The sequence below is a fragment of the Aplidium turbinatum genome, chromosome 18 (genome assembly GCF_918807975.1).
Source record: "Aplidium turbinatum chromosome 18, kaAplTurb1.1, whole genome shotgun sequence".
Classification (NCBI taxonomy): Eukaryota; Metazoa; Chordata; class Ascidiacea; order Aplousobranchia; family Polyclinidae; genus Aplidium; species Aplidium turbinatum.
In genome coordinates this window covers 11,072,354-11,091,798 of record NC_137489.1, presented here as the reverse complement: position 1 = coordinate 11,091,798, position 19,445 = coordinate 11,072,354, and the positions used below count along the sequence as shown (strand labels likewise).

General features: G+C 39.7%; 1 protein-coding gene across 2 annotated transcripts in view; it reads right to left on the bottom strand.

Moving 5' to 3' along the window:
* Positions 1-8,132: 8,132 nt before the first annotated feature.
* Positions 8,133-19,445, bottom strand: part of LOC145787118 (ubiquitin-conjugating enzyme E2-17 kDa-like) — a 29,923-nt gene continuing 18,610 nt past the window's right edge. For both annotated transcript variants that reach the window (XM_082598844.1, XM_082598845.1), the window contains exons 4-6: positions 10,849-10,926; positions 9,537-9,642; positions 8,133-8,787 (exon numbers count right to left, since the gene is read on the bottom strand). In XM_082598844.1, the coding sequence (XP_082454970.1) occupies positions 8,645-8,787; positions 9,537-9,642; positions 10,849-10,926 (327 nt within the window). In that variant the 3' untranslated portion in view covers positions 8,133-8,644. The remainder of the gene's footprint in view (positions 8,788-9,536; positions 9,643-10,848; positions 10,927-19,445) is intronic.

Genomic DNA, 19,445 nt, shown 5'->3' with positions numbered 1-19,445 from the left:
GCCAATCGGCTTGAAACAAATGTGAGCTGAGAGCCTGGGTCGTGTTGACAGTAAACCAGAGTGGTCTCTCCATTAGATGGGTTTATGACCCGCGCAGCCGTGACACGATTAAACACTGCCCTCTTATGAGCGATGCTTACGCTACGATTAGTGACGGCAGGTGCCGTTCTAAGACCATTGCCATTGCCCGATGTTCCTTGGGGATTCACATAGGCGTCGTGCAGTAGATAATAGTGCTTAAATCGGAAATGTTCGCCGCAGCGCCTACAATTACATGATTGGGTGCAGTTTTTCGCTTCGTGTCCTAGACGTAGGCAGTTTAGACAACGACCAGTCGTGGCGATAACATCCCGGCGTCGCGACGGCGTCAAGTTTAGGAACTCGGGACAATTGGGTAGTCTGTGACGCTCTTGCTTATTCCTACTCTCACAATAGATACAAAGTATGTCCTTCCTCGTACCCTCAAAAGAGCGGCTACCAAACGTTTCTTCTCGGCTCCCAGAACTAGAGCCAGACCCGCGACTGCTACATTGGGTGACATTTCTGACAGGCTGTGCTGAGGTTTGACGAATACGCATAATGTGATTATCACTTGCCGACCGTTTTGTATCTTTTCTAGCAACGACTTCCTCCATTAAGCGTATGGCGAAGTCCGTAGAGCGACACGTCTCTTCGCAATTTACGAAATCCATTAGGCTTTGGAAGCTTGGTTCCTCGGTGCTACCATATTGCTCTTTCAGATAGTACAAAAAGTCTTTCTTCGCATATCCAGGTAATCGACCTGCTAAGTCTAGTACAAAACGTCCTTCTAGCTGATGACGCTGGTTATACGCTCTAGCGAAGAGGGTACACTGAGCCAGCTCGTCTTTGAATTCCTTTATTGAGGATGATGACATCCCAGATAATTTATTGCCATGCCGTATCCGCCGAATCTCCGGCTCCGCGAGAAATCCGCCTCTAACACCAAAGCGCTGGGATAAGCGATCCAGCGACATATCGATCCTTTCCTTTTCGCTCCAACCAGAAGTATCCGATGCTAAGTTTGAGATGGTTTGCGCGGCGCTACGTACGCAGGCTGCCTGTAGCAAAGTCAGCCGATTTCCCTCAAATGGGCAACTCTCCATTAGTGATTCGATACGGTTTTTAAAAAATATAAATGGCATGTTGTTGCCGTCATAGTTGATCAATGCGGCCCTGTCATAGAAAGTGCGACAATTATGATATTTATAGAACCAGTTTTGTTGATCCTCAGCACCTCTGTTTGCATTAAGCCCTGGCGGGGATGTCATAACATGTCTAGTTTCACGGCCATCATCTTTAACTAGTGGTGAATTACATCTTTCACCTTTAAGATCTTTCCTTACAGTTAAGGGGCATGTTTGTGACGGTTTCACAACCTTCTCTCTATAAAAATCACGTTGATAATCATAATGAGGTTCTCTTTCAGCGGCCCCATGGGTCCCCCCGGGCGGTTTTGCCAAAAAATTATCTTTAGTCCACGTTCTATACTTGTTTGTGAGGGCGTTTCCTGGAAAGAGCTTTCTTAGGGGAGTTTCTCTATGTGGCGGTTCCATTAAATTCTCCTGCTTAGCCTGGCTCTGTTTAGGTTGGGCATCTATGCTAGCGGCCCCATGAATGTCATGGGATCTCCCAGGCGGATTGACAATGTCAGCGTCCCACCTCTGGACCTTTTCTATCGCTGTGGGGATGTAGTCGGTGACTCCGAGACTACTGGCCGTAGGCCGTCGTTGCCCGCGCTCCGACCCTTGGTCCGATCCACATTGTGAAAACAAGTCAAGCTTACTTTGCCTTGCTCTCAGTTCGGCTGCCTTGATCTGCATTTCAATTTCGGCTCTGGCTTCGGCTTCCTCTGCTTCGGCCTTGGCTTTGGCTTCCTCTGCTTCGGCCTTGGCTTTGGCTTCTTCTGCTTTGGCTTTGGTCACCCGCATCTGTTTTTCCCACCGCAACTTCTCCATTTCGAGCCGGATTTCAATCTCTTCTTCTTTTGAACGGCGCGAGCGACTACTCGAGGCACTGGTGGTTGATTTTCCTTTTATTGTACCTAATTTTGTATCTACCTTGGAGATTTGCTTCTGTTTTATAGTACGTTTCAATTCCTCAATCTCTAACCTGACCTGTTCTGTAGCTTCAGATATCATAGTGCTATCCTTTAGTTTATTCGCAAGTTCTAACAGTTCTCCAAAGTTGCCCTCTAACTCCGCCATATCAACCAAGGCCCGCTCTAGCAACGCTTCATCATGTACCATGGGGAGACCTCTCCTTAATTCTCCAACCCCCTGCAGCACCTCTCTTTTTTTGTGTCTGACGTCCCTGAGCACAGCTTCTGCAGTGAAATCAGCATGGGTAAGGCTGCCATGAACCCCCTGAGGATACACCTGCCCAACGCCCGGGTGTTCCGCCGCACCGCCCCCAGACGCAGCGCCCCCTGTCCCACTGCCAACGGGAAGCGTACGAGACACCGGATGGCCACCGTCACCTTCCATTTATCAATTTAAGAAATTACACTACTGTATACTACAGCCTACACACAGTAATATCGACACACGTAACGTAATGGACAGCGTAACCAACATTAATTAGTAACTTACCGCTCTCTGAGTTACGGTGGAGCAAGCCTTTTGACAAACAATACAGTATTTTACACAAGTTATTATACACAATTAGGCTCCGGTACAATAGAGTTCCAGTTTACAACACAATTAAAGTACGGTTATATTAAAGTCCTTTCGTTGCAGGGATGTGCTGACCACCCCTTCAGAAGTCTTCCTTGGTTGAAATTTAAATTTGTTAGTCTTTAAGTTAGTCCTTTAGTTCTTGTTCTTTCAATTCTGTCAATTTTGTTAGTTCTTTTAATTCTTTTATTTCGTTATTTAGATACTTTATAGTTCTTTACTTCAGTTGTCCAATTATCAGGTTTTTATTTTTGGTTACAAGAGTAGGTGCTCACTGCCTACCTACAATCCTTCCTCGGTCTGCCTCAATCATACTTGCAATTGTTTCATGTTGTTTTTTGATTTATTGAGAGCGAGTTGGGATAAAAACCTGATTTTGTATAAACTTACAATGGCTTTAACACGACAACTTAAATCCGTGGTACACATTCATTTCTCTAGCTTGCTTTTTTCGATAATGAAATGAAACTCAACACAAAGGCAGGCAAATACTCTCCAGAAACCACGGCTCCCGGCACGCGGCAAATGCGACAATCAGAAATTAAACGTCTTGGTCAGAAGGCTGGCCACGTCACGTATAACAGTGAAAGAACGCAAATTCAACGTTGCTTAATTCAACCAGCCAAGTTACAAATTCATCACAATTTCAATTCTAATCAAGAGGGCAATCGACCCGCCGGAACACCTACACAGAAAGCTCAAATTCGGTGAAAATGGATGGCTGTTAATCGGTTCAAATTTTTTCTATTTGGGTTAAAATTAGATTTTTTGACCCTTTTAATAAGGGTGGGGTATACCAAAATGTCATATGATGCGTCAGAACGGGGGGAGGAGGTTAGATGAAACCGTCAGAATACTGTCAGGTAGGGGAGTCCAGAATCAAGAGCGAATCCGTAGAAGTAAGTTACTGTTCCAATCAATGAACCAACAAAAGATATCATCACTTCAGAACATAAACAATAAGTTAGTCCTTCCGACCTCGAATACCTTTTGAAAATTCTCGGCGATTTGCAACGACAATTTACAGTTCCATGCGATGGCTGCGCTTGGAAAATATATCAATAACTGCATCATACTCGAGTAGAATATCCTTGTTTAAATACATCTGAGCTAGACCATCCAAACGTGGCTCGGCCATGGTCGTGCGGTAATAATTTTTCAGGTAGGCTACTTTAGTGAACTGAAACATGGCTCATTGGAGTCAGTTGTAATTGGAAGCGTAGCAAAGATTCGAAATAATTTATGGGTAATCGGATTAGTGTCGAGTTGTTCAGCAGCTTGACACGCATCCAGAAGAGTCGCAGGTCGTTTATCCACAGAAACTGCAAGCCAATTTGCTCTCCATCTTCGCAACTCAATGGCATTGAGTTGTTGAACCAAAGCAATTGCTTGGTTCAACATCCAGCATTTCATGGTAGAAGTCGAAAATCTCGTCGATCGGCAGTCCTCATCTTCATGAATCAATGATGGCAGAAATGTGCTGACTTTAAAAGCTAGCGAGCAGTGCTCATTGAATCTCTCGTGAATTAGTGCCATGCAATTGTCAAGAAAAGGAAGAAAAACTGTTTGTTTAAAATAGATCTCCCCAGTTTCAGCTGGAATGTCAGGTTGATGTCTAGGTGCTCTCCGGGGCATTCGGATTTCTTCGCCAAAAACTGAGCAAGCCTTGCCAAAAAGTTGGTGAAAAAGCCTATTATCGCCCCTTAGGTCTTGCAACACAGTTAGTACGTAGCTTCTAACATTCACCATTGCAGAATTCAACGTAGCCTAGCCTATGTGTAACTTAGGTCCTTGCAGGAGCTTATTTGTGGTGCTGCAGCACCATTAGACGAGCCGCCACTGTATGCAGTGTATAGCTACTAGTGATTGCTTGCTTAATTAAATATTTTTAACTTACTGTAAGCAAGATTAAACTAGAAGTTGATTTGGAAACTCAGAATAATATTGGCAAATTGTATCGCAAAAAGTAGCCTATACCCCCCCCCCCCCTCGCGCTAGGATGAATCATCCAAGCATTTATGTCTTCTGCTACAACTTTTTTTTGCAAAATTTGTAACTTATATATTTTTATTTTTTTTACCTGATCATTAGGGGGGGGGCCATCGCCCCTTATCCTCCCCCCTAAATACGCTACTGGGCAAGACCTGCTGTCCCATTGTAAGATGCCATCCGCAAATGCAAAAAAATCAGCTAATTTCTTAAAGACTACTTCACTGACAACAACGTTTTGTCCTAAGAACTGCCAGACATGTAGACTATGCTACCATGTTTTTTCAACCTGCTTCGCCAAGTATGTACAAAAATATCTTCAAGTGACCTATCTTTTTTTACTTTGGGTATCAAAAAACACACTTTCTTTAACAAACCAGCCATGCATGCAAATTGAAGGATCCCACTGTTGGTACAAGCGAAAGACTACATGGCGAATTGAAATTCGTCATATACGTTGTGCTCGCTTGACCAACCAAGCGTGGGAGACCAAGTGTCCCATTGTAGAATCGTCCCAATGATGGAGGTTCTCCCCTACTAAGTTGATATTCCCAGTCTGGAGAGTTTCTGACAAAAGTGATAATTGGCGATTGCTATCAACTTATGTTCGTGTTTTTTTGCAGTTCTGTTGTGAGAAAGCTGTTAAAGTGTTACTTATTCAGTCGAGAAGTTGTTGTTCAGCCAGAAAAGCTGAAAAATGGAAGCTTGAACGAGCCCCCCCTACATCAAGCCTTTTCGTATTTCGGGGGCCTGAGCCCCCCCCCCCAGGAATGCAACCCTGTTCAGTACTAGTTTAGGTATCCCTGGAATGGAGTTACGAAAAGTGGCCTATGGTCAGACAACACTTCAAAATTGCTGCCAGTTCCTGAAATTTTTTAGGGTTGCCAGATTCGCAAGTTTTGCTTTCCAAATGCGGGAAATTTTTAGTAGTTGCAGGTTGTGATGTTGATTTCGTATTATGTCGAATCGATTTCAAAACTATATTTAGTTAAAAACACCTTGCAACACTGACAATGGGTATTTAGAGGTACCCTACTGAAATGTGCTCACACATAAAGTAGACTGGTGGGCATAGGTAGGGGCGCCGGAAGCGGGGGGCGGCCGCCCCCCTGCCCTCAATTTTTTTGCAGATAGAGGGAAAGGGGGGGAAAAGGTGCCCTTTTAAATTCATGTAACCTACTGCACATTTTGCAATACAACAATTTCTGCTATTCGCTTTTAGCCTAATTATATTCATTCATTTTTGTCTCAAAATAATATATACGGCACAAAATTTTGCAACACAGTACAGGCCTTAAAACTCGTTTTTTTTTCGGCAGCCATCGTGGCCTACCGGGAGCTCCTTCTCGGTGGCCAAATCTACGTGCTTGGAGGCCAAAATACAAATAACGATAGCACAAGTAAATAGAATTAAACTTGAAACAATGCAAAATGATCACTTAGCGTTGTTGAAGTCTGGGCCTGGGCGACGTCCTACAATAGAATCGTTGCACCACGCAATAACTGCTTTATCGGGATTGTAATCCAATACTGCGAGACCATCTAACGACACTCGCATGAGTGTCTCCAATGTGGCTAATTTGAAAGAAGTTCGCCACTCCCCTAGAACTCTCTTTAGCAACGAAAAATAACGTTCGACATGTGTTGACGATGACGGCAAGGTAATAAAATAAGTATTTCAATGATGTGAAGGACATTACTAAAAGAAGCATAATTTTTGCAAAATATGATCAAAAAATGTTTTCCCCTCGGATGTCAACTAACCTAGTTCTCCTTTCTAACTAACCTAGTTCTCCTTTTTAATGTCCGACAACATCGAATCGACATAAAAACGACAATATTGCCAGCCGATGTAAATTAGCACTTCGGATTAAGACTTTGTTAATATAAACGTCGGAAATTACAAACAAAACTTACAGCGCTGGTGATCGCAGATGGATATATTCCATCAATAACAAATATTCCTGCACAATGCAACAGTGGCGATTATGACGCGCTGACCTAATTTTGCGTCACTCTTTGATACAGTACTACATATTTTCGACAGTTAATCCACGATCATTCTATTGCGAAATTAAAGAATTGGCTAGAAGAGACCGGCGGCCAAACTTGGCCGATTGAGGAGGTAGCACCGGCGGTCATTCAAGCACTACTTAGCTTAGCGGCCATGGCCGCAGGCTGCTTTAAGGCTTGACAGTAGGTGACATCATTATAACATAGCATGATGCCCTTCTTTGTATACCGGACACTTGTAGGCTATCATTACTCAATACATAGTGAGCTGATAGATTAGCATTGTCGCTACATCTTATCTTACAACTTGAAAAAAAATTGGCCTTTTAGTAAACAAAAGTGCCCTTTTTTTGTAATCTTGCCCCCCCAGTCAAAAATCGTTCCGGCGCCCCTGTAGGTGGGCATCCGCTACTTTGAAAGTACCGCGCTATCGCTACGACATGCCAAGAGCGGCGCTACCGCTACTTTTGTCTTAAACTGACACTGGAAAACTCTATTCAAACGCCCTGTAAAGTCAAAATGACGTTAAAAATGAATATCACCTTTCAGTGCCACATTCGTTTGCACTGCCATTTCAACGTAGTTAAATGGGATGAAATTTTATTCTGATGCTCCAGAGCTTCCATCAGAAATCTCTAAAAACGATTTATGTTTCTTCACTTTAATTGGAAAGTAGCGAAAGAACGACTGAAGCAAATGTAGGGCCCATCCACAACACTAGGAAAATAGTAGCGCCGCTACCGCCCTCGCTACCAATAAAGTAGCGCTACTACCACCTTCTGCCCATATGAATGTTAAGATGTAGGTACGCATCAAACGCAAAATAATAACATGCCATACACCTTCGATTTAACATGTATCGTATACACACTACGCAGTCTTTAATGTCATCTGATCGTGTTTATCACTCTAATTAGATTTACTTCTAACAGTACAGTAGTTGTCTACATATAACTTACTTTTGAAATATAGACGGCGTTTATTTCGGAAATAAACCACTTATCGGTAATCATATTTTCCCAAGTCTCCTTGGATTGAAGACAAAATTTCCTTAGATTTAATCGAACTACTTGGATTAATCGGAGATGAGAAAAGTTACAATTTTAACATCTTTGAGCACTTTTTAACATGACTTTGACATGATCAGATATGAAGAAAAAGTCCAAAACAAATTCCAAAGATTGATAAAAAGAACAGGTTAGACTTGCATGAACATCACACAGTTTTTTTTAAGGAAGCGGTTACATTTACGGCATAGTTCTTTTACTTAAAATCGCCGATGCAATTGTGGGCATGGCTGAGTGTAAGAGCACAAGATTAAAAAAAATGCGCATAAAAATGGCTTTGTTTACGGTGAAGTACATGTAGCCACTTTCTTTTTAAAAACATGGAGTGATATCTCTAGCCTATACCGATACCCAAAGATTGATCACAATGTACTGTTTCAGAAAGTTACTTTACTTATGTTAAATCGATGTGCATTAAAGACGAACATTTGCAGTGAAAAAGAAACTAGACTGACACTATCAATTCAGTTTTCAGGCAAACTATTCACAGCCAGAAAGTTAATAAAGCTTTTGTAATTTTCATGAAAATCACAAAATCAAAAAAGGACATGAAATATTTTTCAAATAACGATTAGTCCACAAAATAATACAAGACATTATTTATCTAAACATTTAATACAAAAGTTAACCATTGAACACAGCCGGTGGCGTGAGACATTGATGAGTAAACTGCTCTGGCAGATTAGATATTATGTGGGAGATGCGAAAGCAAAAAAGGCGAAGATGCGTGCAGATGTGAATTAAAACACGCGTTTCTGCCAAATACTTATTAAAGCGATTACAGCTTGCCAATAAATTTACATTTGTCGATGCTAATCAACGTTAAAACGACGATTTTAATAGAAGAAAATACTAAAGATCCAATAAAGCACAGAAACCGAGTTATGCCGAAGCATACTTGCTGGTCCATTCTTTAGCGGTAGAATTGTATTTTGCTTTGTTTGTTTTAAATATTCGAGCTATGTCAGGAACTAATGGATCGTCTGGGTTAGGATCGTTGAGCAGAGAACATATAGAGAGAAGTACTGAAAAATCAAGCAAGAATAAATATAAACATAACACGCAAGCAACAACAGTTAGAACAACGTGAAAGTACAAGGAAGTGTTAACTATAGCTTCTAATCTACACAGCCTATTGGTAATAAGCTATCTCAACCCACGGCTTTCCAGCCTTCCGTTTTGAAAGTTTCTACAGTGCCTTTGTTCATGACTAACGTCACAAATGAATGTTCATTGTGACGCTTTATTTAGCTTTCACAAGTGGACTGAGGGCGTTGTTTGGTTTCTCAAGAAACTATCCACGATCATAATTTGGTCCACCAGACAAAATGGTTACCGTATGAAAATGACAAAGCAACGTTTTCCACAAAAAGATCAAAAGCAATGCTTTTTGAAGACTTAGATATTGAAATATATCGTTTTTAGTCACGAGTATGTTCAAACGGTTAAAAGAGTCAATAACCGATTTTGTATGCCTCGCTGCGCAAGGTTACTTTATATCAAAAAATATTTGAAAACCAACTTTACTGCTCTTCATCATTATCATCGGCCATGCCTGAATAAGGCGTTGGCTACCGTGAGTCTCCACAACGATCGATTGTCCATAGTTCTTATTAATTTTACAAAATCACTGCTCTTACATAACTCAAAAAAAGTACAATATTTTGTAAATCAAAAAAAAATGTAATCCCTCTAATGTGATGAATAGGCCAAAAGAGGATGCATTTTCGTATCCCCAATCCCCATGATCTAAAATACATAATATATAACTTACCTTTAGATATAGTTAAAGCTGGTGACCATTGAGAACGTAGAATATCCAGGCATATGCTACCATTGCTGTTTATATTTGGGTGGTATATTCTTGTAGTAAACGCAACCTTCATAAAAATCAAAATGTACTATCAATCGTATGCAAAACCGTGCGAAAAAACTTTGTCAGAGTGTTTCAAGATACACTGCTCCCAAAAGATCATGGCAACAATATTCATTAACATATCGAGGTTATGCCACTCCGCTTTTTAAAAATTAAAACACTTAAAGTGGGTCCACGTCTTTTAGGCGCAGACAGTTAGGCACCGGTCAAATAGGCGCGCACACTGTGGCGTCTGGATATTTAAGTGCGGTGCACTGTGGCGCCCGTTCATTTAGGTTCTATTCCTAGTAAAGTCTGCAGATTGTGTCAGCTCAGCTTTGGCAAAACCTAATCGGGTTTATTATGTTTAGTGTACCGGTAGTTATTATTTGACTTATATAATATACTGCAACTAAAAGGGAACTCATCATGTTCGGAAACTTGAATAATTTATTGATAAAGCTTTCGCCTACGGCCTACGCAAACCTGGACTAACAGTAACAACAAATAAATGCCAAACACGCGCATTAAAAACAATATACTTTTCTGTTTAATATAACATTTTGTGTGAAAAGCATTGCCGGTTTAAGCAGCTTCACTCACGGAAGCCATGGCATATTTTTTTGTTCAATATAACATTTTGTGTGAACAGCATTGCCATATAAAGCAGCTTCACACACTAAAGCCATGACTAACAACAAATAAATGCACGCGCATTAACAAAACAACATATTTTTCTGTTCAATATAACATTTTGTGTGAAAAGCATTGCCCCACCTGCCAAGCTGATACAATTTGCAGACTTTACTAGGAATAGCACCTAAATGAACGGGCGCCATAGTGCTCCGCACCTAAATATCCTGACGCCACAGTGTGCGCGCCTATTTGACCGGCGCCTAACTGTCTGCGCCTAAAAGACTTGCTCCCCTTAAAGTGGACTATGATCTTTAGTTATTTTTGCATATTATACTAAACAGTAAACACAGCAGCCATGCTAACTAACACGAACAAGTTGGGAAAAGAAATCAAATGCTTAATTAAATTTATGAACAAAGAAGATTGTCAGCCAAAGGATTCTGTTAGAAAGTATTCGAGATGAATGAATAATAGTGCTTCAGTAGGCTAGTAAATTGTAACATTACAAAATGCACAAAACCAGAATACGGAAGAAAGGCAAACAGTATGAGATAAGTTTAGGCAAAGAAATTGTGTTTTATAAATTGTTACTTACCCTAGGAGGTTTAAAGGGATAATCTGTAGGAAAATGTATATTTAGGAAGAAAATCCCACCCTGAAATGGACTGTCTCCCTGAAAAATAAATAATTTGCCTGATCATGACGGCAGAACTAAACACTAAAATTACAACAATCACAAAATATATTAAAAAGTTAAAAACCACCATAAACGAGGGATGATACAAAACATTGTGCTACTAAATCAAGGGCAGCATTAAGTTGGACAAACACGTTTGTTTGGTGAAACTTACACGTAAAATGAGTTTTACAGAAAACTGGCTGAAAAAGACCTTTGTTCACAAGAAAGTCATAGTTCAAACTTATCCACACAAAACACAACATTTCGAAAAAATCAAGAAAAACAAAGATCTAAGTAAATAATGTCTACAGTCACGGGCTGGTTTTTTTTTTCGCTGAGACTTTTCGGTCATTTGTCCGAAATGACTTGAAAAAATTCGGTCATTTTTTATTTATTTCGGTCATTTTTTCTGATGAAAATATTTCCTTTCAAGTAGCTGATACAAACCAAAATTTGCACTTTCTGACTAGCTACAACATTAAGTTTCGCTGAGAAACGTTGTCGTGTTTTATCTCGAAAGGACAATTTTGACCGAATTGACTATATATTTTTTCGGACATTTTGACCGAATTGAATATATATTTTTTCGGACATTTTGACCGAATTGAATATATATTTTTTCGGACATTTTGACCGAATTGACTATATTTTTTTCCGACATTTTGCTAAAAAATCGGTCAATGATTGATAAATGACCAAAAAAAAACCCACGTCACGAGCTACAACAATCAACATACAAAGAGGCACGAACACGTTTGAACAGTGTTTTCAGGCTAAGTATCACAATATATAAAGAGCATTGAGCAGTACTGTGTTTAGTAAAATGTTTGAAGTTAAAACATTTCAAAACTTCCAATATATCCAAAACTTTCCAATAGTATTGTGTTAATATCCACGCCTTTATCGCGAGTCGAATGACTTCACCCGAAACGACAAGGGGCCATAATGACTTCAACCAAAACGATTACAAGTCTTGATTGTTTGTTATGATGGATGTTGAAGTTGGCACCATTCAGAGAAATTGCTTATAGAGCTTGACTTAAATCTGTTATGCCCACGCACTTTTCCTAGAATCTTCTAGAAAAATTATACGTAGTGTTTTTATTTATCATAAGTGTGAGTAACTTCCTCCTGTATTGTGCAGGAAGAAACAGGGTACAGAGTTAATTTTGAAAGCCAGACTTACACTATTAGTATACCGGGTCTGCTACTACCTGGCGAGTCCAATTCGGCTAGTCCGATTTGGCGAGTGCCCTATACGGCGAGTTTCCTATTCGGCGATTTTTTGAATTTTTTTTTTTGATTATTGGGTACCAGTACCGTAGCCTTAAAAGTGAGAAATGAAAAATGAATGGTCGGCATCTGCTCAAGTTCTGTGACTTTGTTGCAGAACTTGTGACACATCTGTATATTGATGTAAAACGATTGATTGAAAATGATTGAAGGTCTTCACAATCTGGCATATTTTATTCTGTGTCAGTGGCTGCTCTTGTTTTAGCACTGGCCACTGTTGATACAAAAAAAGTTTAAAAATATTTTTATACCCTCTCTGCAGGGCTGCGATTTTTGCCTTTTTCGGTGACGAGGTCACTCGACACGCGCCATCACTATTCGACAAACGCCGTGCCTTACGAAAAAAAACGAAAAAAAAGGAAAATAAAAAGGAAAAAAACTGAGAGAGGACTAAACGTCGTCAGGTCGAGGAACAATCGGGGGGAGGGAGCATCACGTGATGCAATTATAAAAGTGCTGACTTACGTAGACTTTCTTGCGCCAGGTACTTCAAAGCAAGGTCGAAAAGCGACGCTTCACACGAGAAACTCCAAAGGCGCCAGCGCCGCCATTTTGAGCACTGCGGGAGAATGCTTTGATCGAAGTTCCAACGCCTGGCATCGAACATTTCGCCACACACGTTTCGTGCTATTCGACACAACGGGTTTCTTTAGATGACATAACCTAGGCTACATTGAGTTTTGTCAACGTCTATGCCAGTTTGTATTTCGCCGTTTGAGCCAATTAACAATATTGCTCTGGTAAAATGACTGTTGGATACTTGCTATGAAAGTTTTTCACATGTAGAAAACAGCCTAGTTTCCGACCAGATGTTCAGAAATACAGATGAAAAAAGCCGCTATTTTTATGGAAAGGTCCAGAACATTTTGAACACTGCGGGAAAATGCTTTGATCGAAGTTCTAACGCCTGCCATCAAACATTTTGCCACACACGTTTCGTGCTATTCGACACAACGGGTTTCTTTTATAGATAAAATAACCGAAGTAGGCTACTTGTAGTTGTCAACGTGTTTGCAAGTTTGTATTTATGTCTGACTTATGCACTTGTTGTTCCAAGATTGCAAAAATGTTTTGCAATGTGAATAAAGAATAGTAGACAGATAAACACGGTTGCAACTCGACTTCCTTCCACTAAAAGAGTTTCTGTGGTTACGTAATGGGCGATTTTGCACATTCACAAAAGCACACCACCCAGCTAGCAAAACCCGTCTTTACATTGATACATCTGCAGATGCCAGGCGTTGAATCACAATGCATGACATGTATAAACTAGTTTGGTGGCTGGGAAGTCTGGACATCTGCAGGAAATTTGTCTCGCACCAGGCGAGATGCCATCCTTTGAAAGATTTAACAATGATGGATTTATGTAACCAGTGCATGATGACGAAAACAAATTTAAGATTTCCTTTCCGTTATATAACTTAACCCTTTGCTTTTCAACGTTTTTTTGGAAGTTAACTGCTCAAGGGGGGGCCGTTGTTGGATCAAATTCAATCAGCTGTTACGTGTTATCCGCTGGTGCTATTTCAACAGAAGTTGCACTGGTGTGAAAACAAATCATTTGTCTATCAGTTTGAAAAGTCATTATTTTAAAATTTTATGTGTTAAACTTGATATTTCAATTTTTGCAAAGGTACCCAAAAACGACAATTTTGATTTATCTTGCCGCTATTTAATTACCATGCTAATCCGATTTCATGCAAAGTTCTGAATAACAAAGAGCTTGATCAACCGCACGAAGTGTGTGTGCGGTGTGCTGAATAATTGCATTGATAAAGATTTACGACTTGCCAGCAAATCTTATTGCAGGCTGTACTCACTGATTCTGAAATAGTTACAATCAGAGTAATATTGTTACACGAATTTGAAAAACAAAACTGCGTTTGTTGTTTTAGATTTTTGTCCTAAGCTAATGCATTCCGAAACTCATGGCTAGCTTCTAGTTTTATGGAACCAAACTTCTCATAAGTAACACCTTAGCCTACTTGAATAGCTGTTTACATCTTCGTTTGTGTATTTTAGGTCTACAATTGAGTTTGTAGTATGAATATTTTTAGTAGAGAGAAGACAATTGAACAAGTTGTTGAAATTATCTGAAATTTCTAAGTTCAAATTAGGTGCTTTTGAAATTGTGGATTTGTGTCAAGTCGCATCACAAATATCATGCAGGCTACATCATAAGTCATTTCGCTTACGGGTGTTTATAAACATAACTCATAAATTACATCCACAAAAAATACAGCATTTACATCAACAAAGCTAAATTCGAAGCTCACTTTTTATTGAAGATTGTGTCAATCAATTTGAAAATACATTTTTAGTCCGCCAACGTCGAAACAATACAACAGCGAAGTGAGAAACATGCGTAAACAAAGGAAATGTGAAATAACCCACAGTCAGCAAATCTACATAAATTTAACGTTTACAAATGTTGAATCAATGTAAAATGACTGAATTGCTGACTGGGTCCTTATTGTTTGAAGCACAAAAAATACGCGTAAAGGCGTATCAGCAAGGCAGCGATTATGTTTCTGGCCAAAAAAAAAGTTAACTTTTGACTTCAAAGATAAAAATGATTATAACGAAGCTTCAAAGTTTGTCGTAAAAAATATTGCAGAGATACAATGAACATAATCATTTTGTGCCAGATTGTGAGAAGACTTCCTAGATTCTTTCCAAACATTTGCATGATTACAAATTATTTTCTATTACTTTGTATTGCCAAAAAATGGCTTCTTTGTTGAAACAACGTGGCTACAATTCTATAAAAAATTCTTAGGCCTACTACATTGAAGTAGTGAAATGTTTTTTTGTGATTTTGTTGATGACGTTTTACAACATCCGAGAAGTAAAAAATAATAATGATGAATTATTTTACAAAACCGTGGTTTGCAAGCGCTTCACAAAAAATTGTTGGGAGAAAATTTACTATTAGACGTAAAACGTTTGTAAAATAAAATTGTCGGTTTACGTATTTATAATGTTTATTGCGCTGTTATCGAATTATAAACTGCCTGTATTGTTTACCTTTGTGGTTGCCGGCCAGCTTAGAGCAGCATGCAAACTACGCGTTTATGGTATTTGCATCGTGTTATGATTCTCGAAAATTTCCCATAAGGTCTTTATTTTTATCGTGATATTTTTGTGCTTTTTCTATCCTAAACTTGAAGTCATTGTGCAGCACAATCCACATCGCTTTTTAGACTCAGTCTTCATTGAAAATCTTTTGTGTGGTGCATCATTTCAAGTAGTGTCTTCCCCTAAGTTGTTACACAAACCGCCCAGAACCAGGTTGATTATTATGATCTCACAGCCGTTGAGAGCCCGTTATTGTATGTGTGGAATAATTAGATGTCTGACTAAATTCATGCCAAAGTCGAGCAAATTCTGCTTTCAGGATCCTTACCGTTATTTACGGTATTTTTGTTGATAAGTTTAGGCAGCATTTTTCCAAGATAAATGAAGACATCGGTATTGTTCGTCACTTAGATTTAGTTTTCTCAACACTGTTTATTCATTCTTTGATCCACTAGTTTGTCCCACTTTTGGTATAATCGGATCGTTTATAAATGGCGGGTCTTCACAATAGCCGGCCTCTCATACATTGGCGCAACGTATTCAGATGTTGAATCAATGATCAAGAAAGCTGATTTGTTGTTTGTCTTATGTGACGCCTAACTTTATGCCTCGTCTACATTACAAAATATTTTGAAATGTAGATCAGGCATTATCATCTTTATTTTGCGCTCTTTGGAACAACATTACAACACACAGTGCACTGTGAAATAAAAATGCAGGACATAAGAACAAGTAGGCGACATAAAGCAGGGAAGGGACGCCATCGAGTTAGCTGCTACGTGTAAATGGAGCCTATATCATAGTTTTAGTGTATCTCACAATTACTGTTTGCAAAAAACGCTATTTCTCCGGCTTCTCCCAAAAGCATTTGCAGTGATAAATTTCCTCAATGGCAAGTTTTGTCAATGAGAGCATTTCCATAGAACGTTTATTTCGAAACCAGGTTTTTCGAGCCTTTACCCAAGAGAAGATTTCTTATTGTAACGTTTTTTATTCGTCAATGAATATTATCTGCTTGAAACAACTGTTTTGAATAGTTTGTGGCCTACATAGCCTACTATTTTGATCGTGGATTGCTATTCTTCTTTGTAGAGCTGATAATGCAGAAAACGTTTGCTATTATTGTTTCTAATTAACAGCTTTGTGATCACTGGCTTTTCTTTTGTAGCATAAAAAATAACGCGCTTTGTATTATTGAGGTCAAACCAAACAAAGGAGAACAAGAAGATGTTTCTCTCTGCTCGCGCATATCGATGCACGAAGCAATTATGAGCTTATGGCTTGTTATCGCAATGTAATCCATTTCACGCTTTGCTGGAAGTAAGCTAGAAATAGCAAAAATTCACCAAAATCTTGAATTTACAAGAAAACTACACAACTTTTAGCATCAAATTTAATACCATCAGATCCGCCTGGCAATTTTAGGAAAAGTCAAGAAAAACCAAGTGCATGGCGTTGCTGTGCTTCAAATAATCAAAGGAAATATGAGGGGGGGGCCAAATCTGGCCTCCCTTTGAGGAGCAAAGTGTTAAAGCAGGTGATTGATACAGGAGAAAATAATCGCAGAAGCACACAATAAAAGAACACAATAAAGCCTACTTATTACACAAGTTTTTTACATCAAAAAAATAGCCTAGTTTCCAACCAGATGTTCAGAATCAGAAACACAGATAAGAAAGGTCGCTATGTAATAAGAGTTCGCTTCTACAAGAATAGTAGGTAGTCACTGGGAGTGGACAAGGCAAGGTAATAGGCAAGTTGTAAGAACAGCATAGCTTTGCCCAACTACAGATAGGATAGTCCTCAGTTAGTCAGTATTCTATAATGACTAAAAAACGAAAGAATCCTCCGACAACACGGATGGCAAAAGCTTCGGTCGGTCTTACCGAGAAGCGGTTAAGGTTCAGCAAACAGCGAGTGAAGTGAGGATCTGTTCGAAGGAGCTATCGAGAGAAGCATTGCCATGTCACTTTGGAACTTATCATTCAGGTAAACTTCCGGCCAATAGCTTTTAGTAGCCTAACGTCGCAAAGCATTCTCAATTTTGAACATGTTTAATAGTGGTAAGCAAAAGCATGCTTAATAAAATGCGCCTACTACGTTTTCATTTTTCAACAAAAAATTTTTATAGATAAGCCCGTTCAAGTGCATAAGGAACAATGCAGCGATACATTCTTTTCTCGACGTGACAGTGATAACGTTTCTGAGTTTGCCCAAGCACAATCAACAAGCAGTTCAAGTTCGGTCGGTTCAACCATTTACGTACTAAGCGAAACTAAAGAGATGCCAAATGAAAAAATCTCTATCACGCCATAGGTTACGCTAGCGGTATAGCTTAAGGTTTTTTTTCTTTTGCAATCCTCAGTTTCGCGTTTACAACAGTTTTCTTCCTGGAGCAAAACAAACAATATACATGTCCGGTAGGTAGGCTACATAACTCAGCGCTGGATAGCCTACTCCTTTGCAATCACTCAACCAGCGTGCGATTAAAAACGTAAGTAAGTGACTCGGACGTACAGTACATCCACACAACTTGTGCGGTAATTTGCCACCATAGGCGCCGACTCCGGGGGGCGGAGGGGCGGCGCCCCCCCGTGAATTTAGCTCGGGGTGGCTGCCTCCCCCGCAAATTATTTTTAAAAAAATCCTAAAGCAAATGATTGTAAGTTCAAATTTGCGTTAGTTTGACCTTCATTGCGGATCGATCTCAATTAAAAGATCTACTTGTTGCAACAAGAGCGCTGCTCCTAAGATAACAAAAGAAACAGAAGTACGGTAGCTGATAAACGTCAGCATGGTGTCGTTGAAGCATAGTAACAATGATTGAAAAACGTTTTTCTTGATTTCTTCTGCTTTGTTTTTTCTTGGGAGTGTCAATAACGAGGTGCAGTTTGCTCAGTTTAGTATCTACGCGTATTAAGAGCTAAAGTTCAAAGTGACTAGCATAGAATTCGAAGTAGCCTACAGGCCTCAAAATTCGTTTTTGTTGACGGCGGACAAACGTGTCCGGTCTGAGCAGCTATCTCGGCGGACAAATCAAGTCTCACGGCGGACACACTAGTTTTAGCCGTCGATCGTCATGCTTAATCACTTTATCTTGATAATAATTGATCACCATTTCAGAACTATAACTACGGTTTTAGAAGGCTTTTTAAAAAATCAGTAAAGTCACTCTGAAAGGCTTTCATCAGACCAACGACTTGCGCTTGAAGAGTCAAAGCGCCGTGTAGCTGGTCAATACGTCACATAACTGATTAACTTCCCCCGAACGAGGTCGTGTGGCTTATTGCGTCACAATACTCTGGGCAGGAGTCGGAAAATTTCTACACCAACGCTACTATTTTCTGCTGTGCAAAGTTTCACAGGCTTTTTTCTTTAAGTTTATTTTTGCGTGTCATGTGAGCGAAAGTGAATTTTCTTTAGGTCTTTTCTTTCTTACTGTAATACCAAAACTTAACAAATTTTGTTGCATCTTGCTGTAATAGCCTACTCGTATAATCTAATTTAGTAACCAACCTTGCCGTATCATTATTACTCGGAGATCAAAGCCAGACATTGTGACGTAAAACTTGAACTAAATTGCGCGTGATTAGTGTAGAAGTACCTGTACTCCTATCGATTCTTAGCGAAGAATTCACCTTTGTTACGCTGATTCAATGTCATCAATCGTTGAAGCAACGTAAAAATCGAAAGTTTTCCTCCTTGAATGGAAGCTAAGGGATACAGTATTCACATTTTCTAGATGCGCGCTAGAATGCGCTGGAAAATCTATTATTGCAACAATTGTTCGTGCTATGCAATGACGATTTGTATCGCTAGTTCCTGTGTTATTTCTCGGAGGACAAATATGACCGATCTAGATGGTACTTCCCGAGGACATCACATGCTATGACGGCGGGCATGTCCGCCGTGAATTTCAAGGCCTGAGCCTACATTATAAAGCTTGGCGATATACAATGGCAGATAGACGCAAAAAAACATCAATGCTGACAAACAAACATCAGCATTTTGAATGTAAGCAATCAGTCGGCTAGAAAGTTTGCCCCCCTGGCAATTTTCAAAACCCGGCGCCTATGTTTGCCACCAAGCGCTTATCTGACTCTTGTGACGTCATATTACTATTCGACAAATAAATGGAGAAT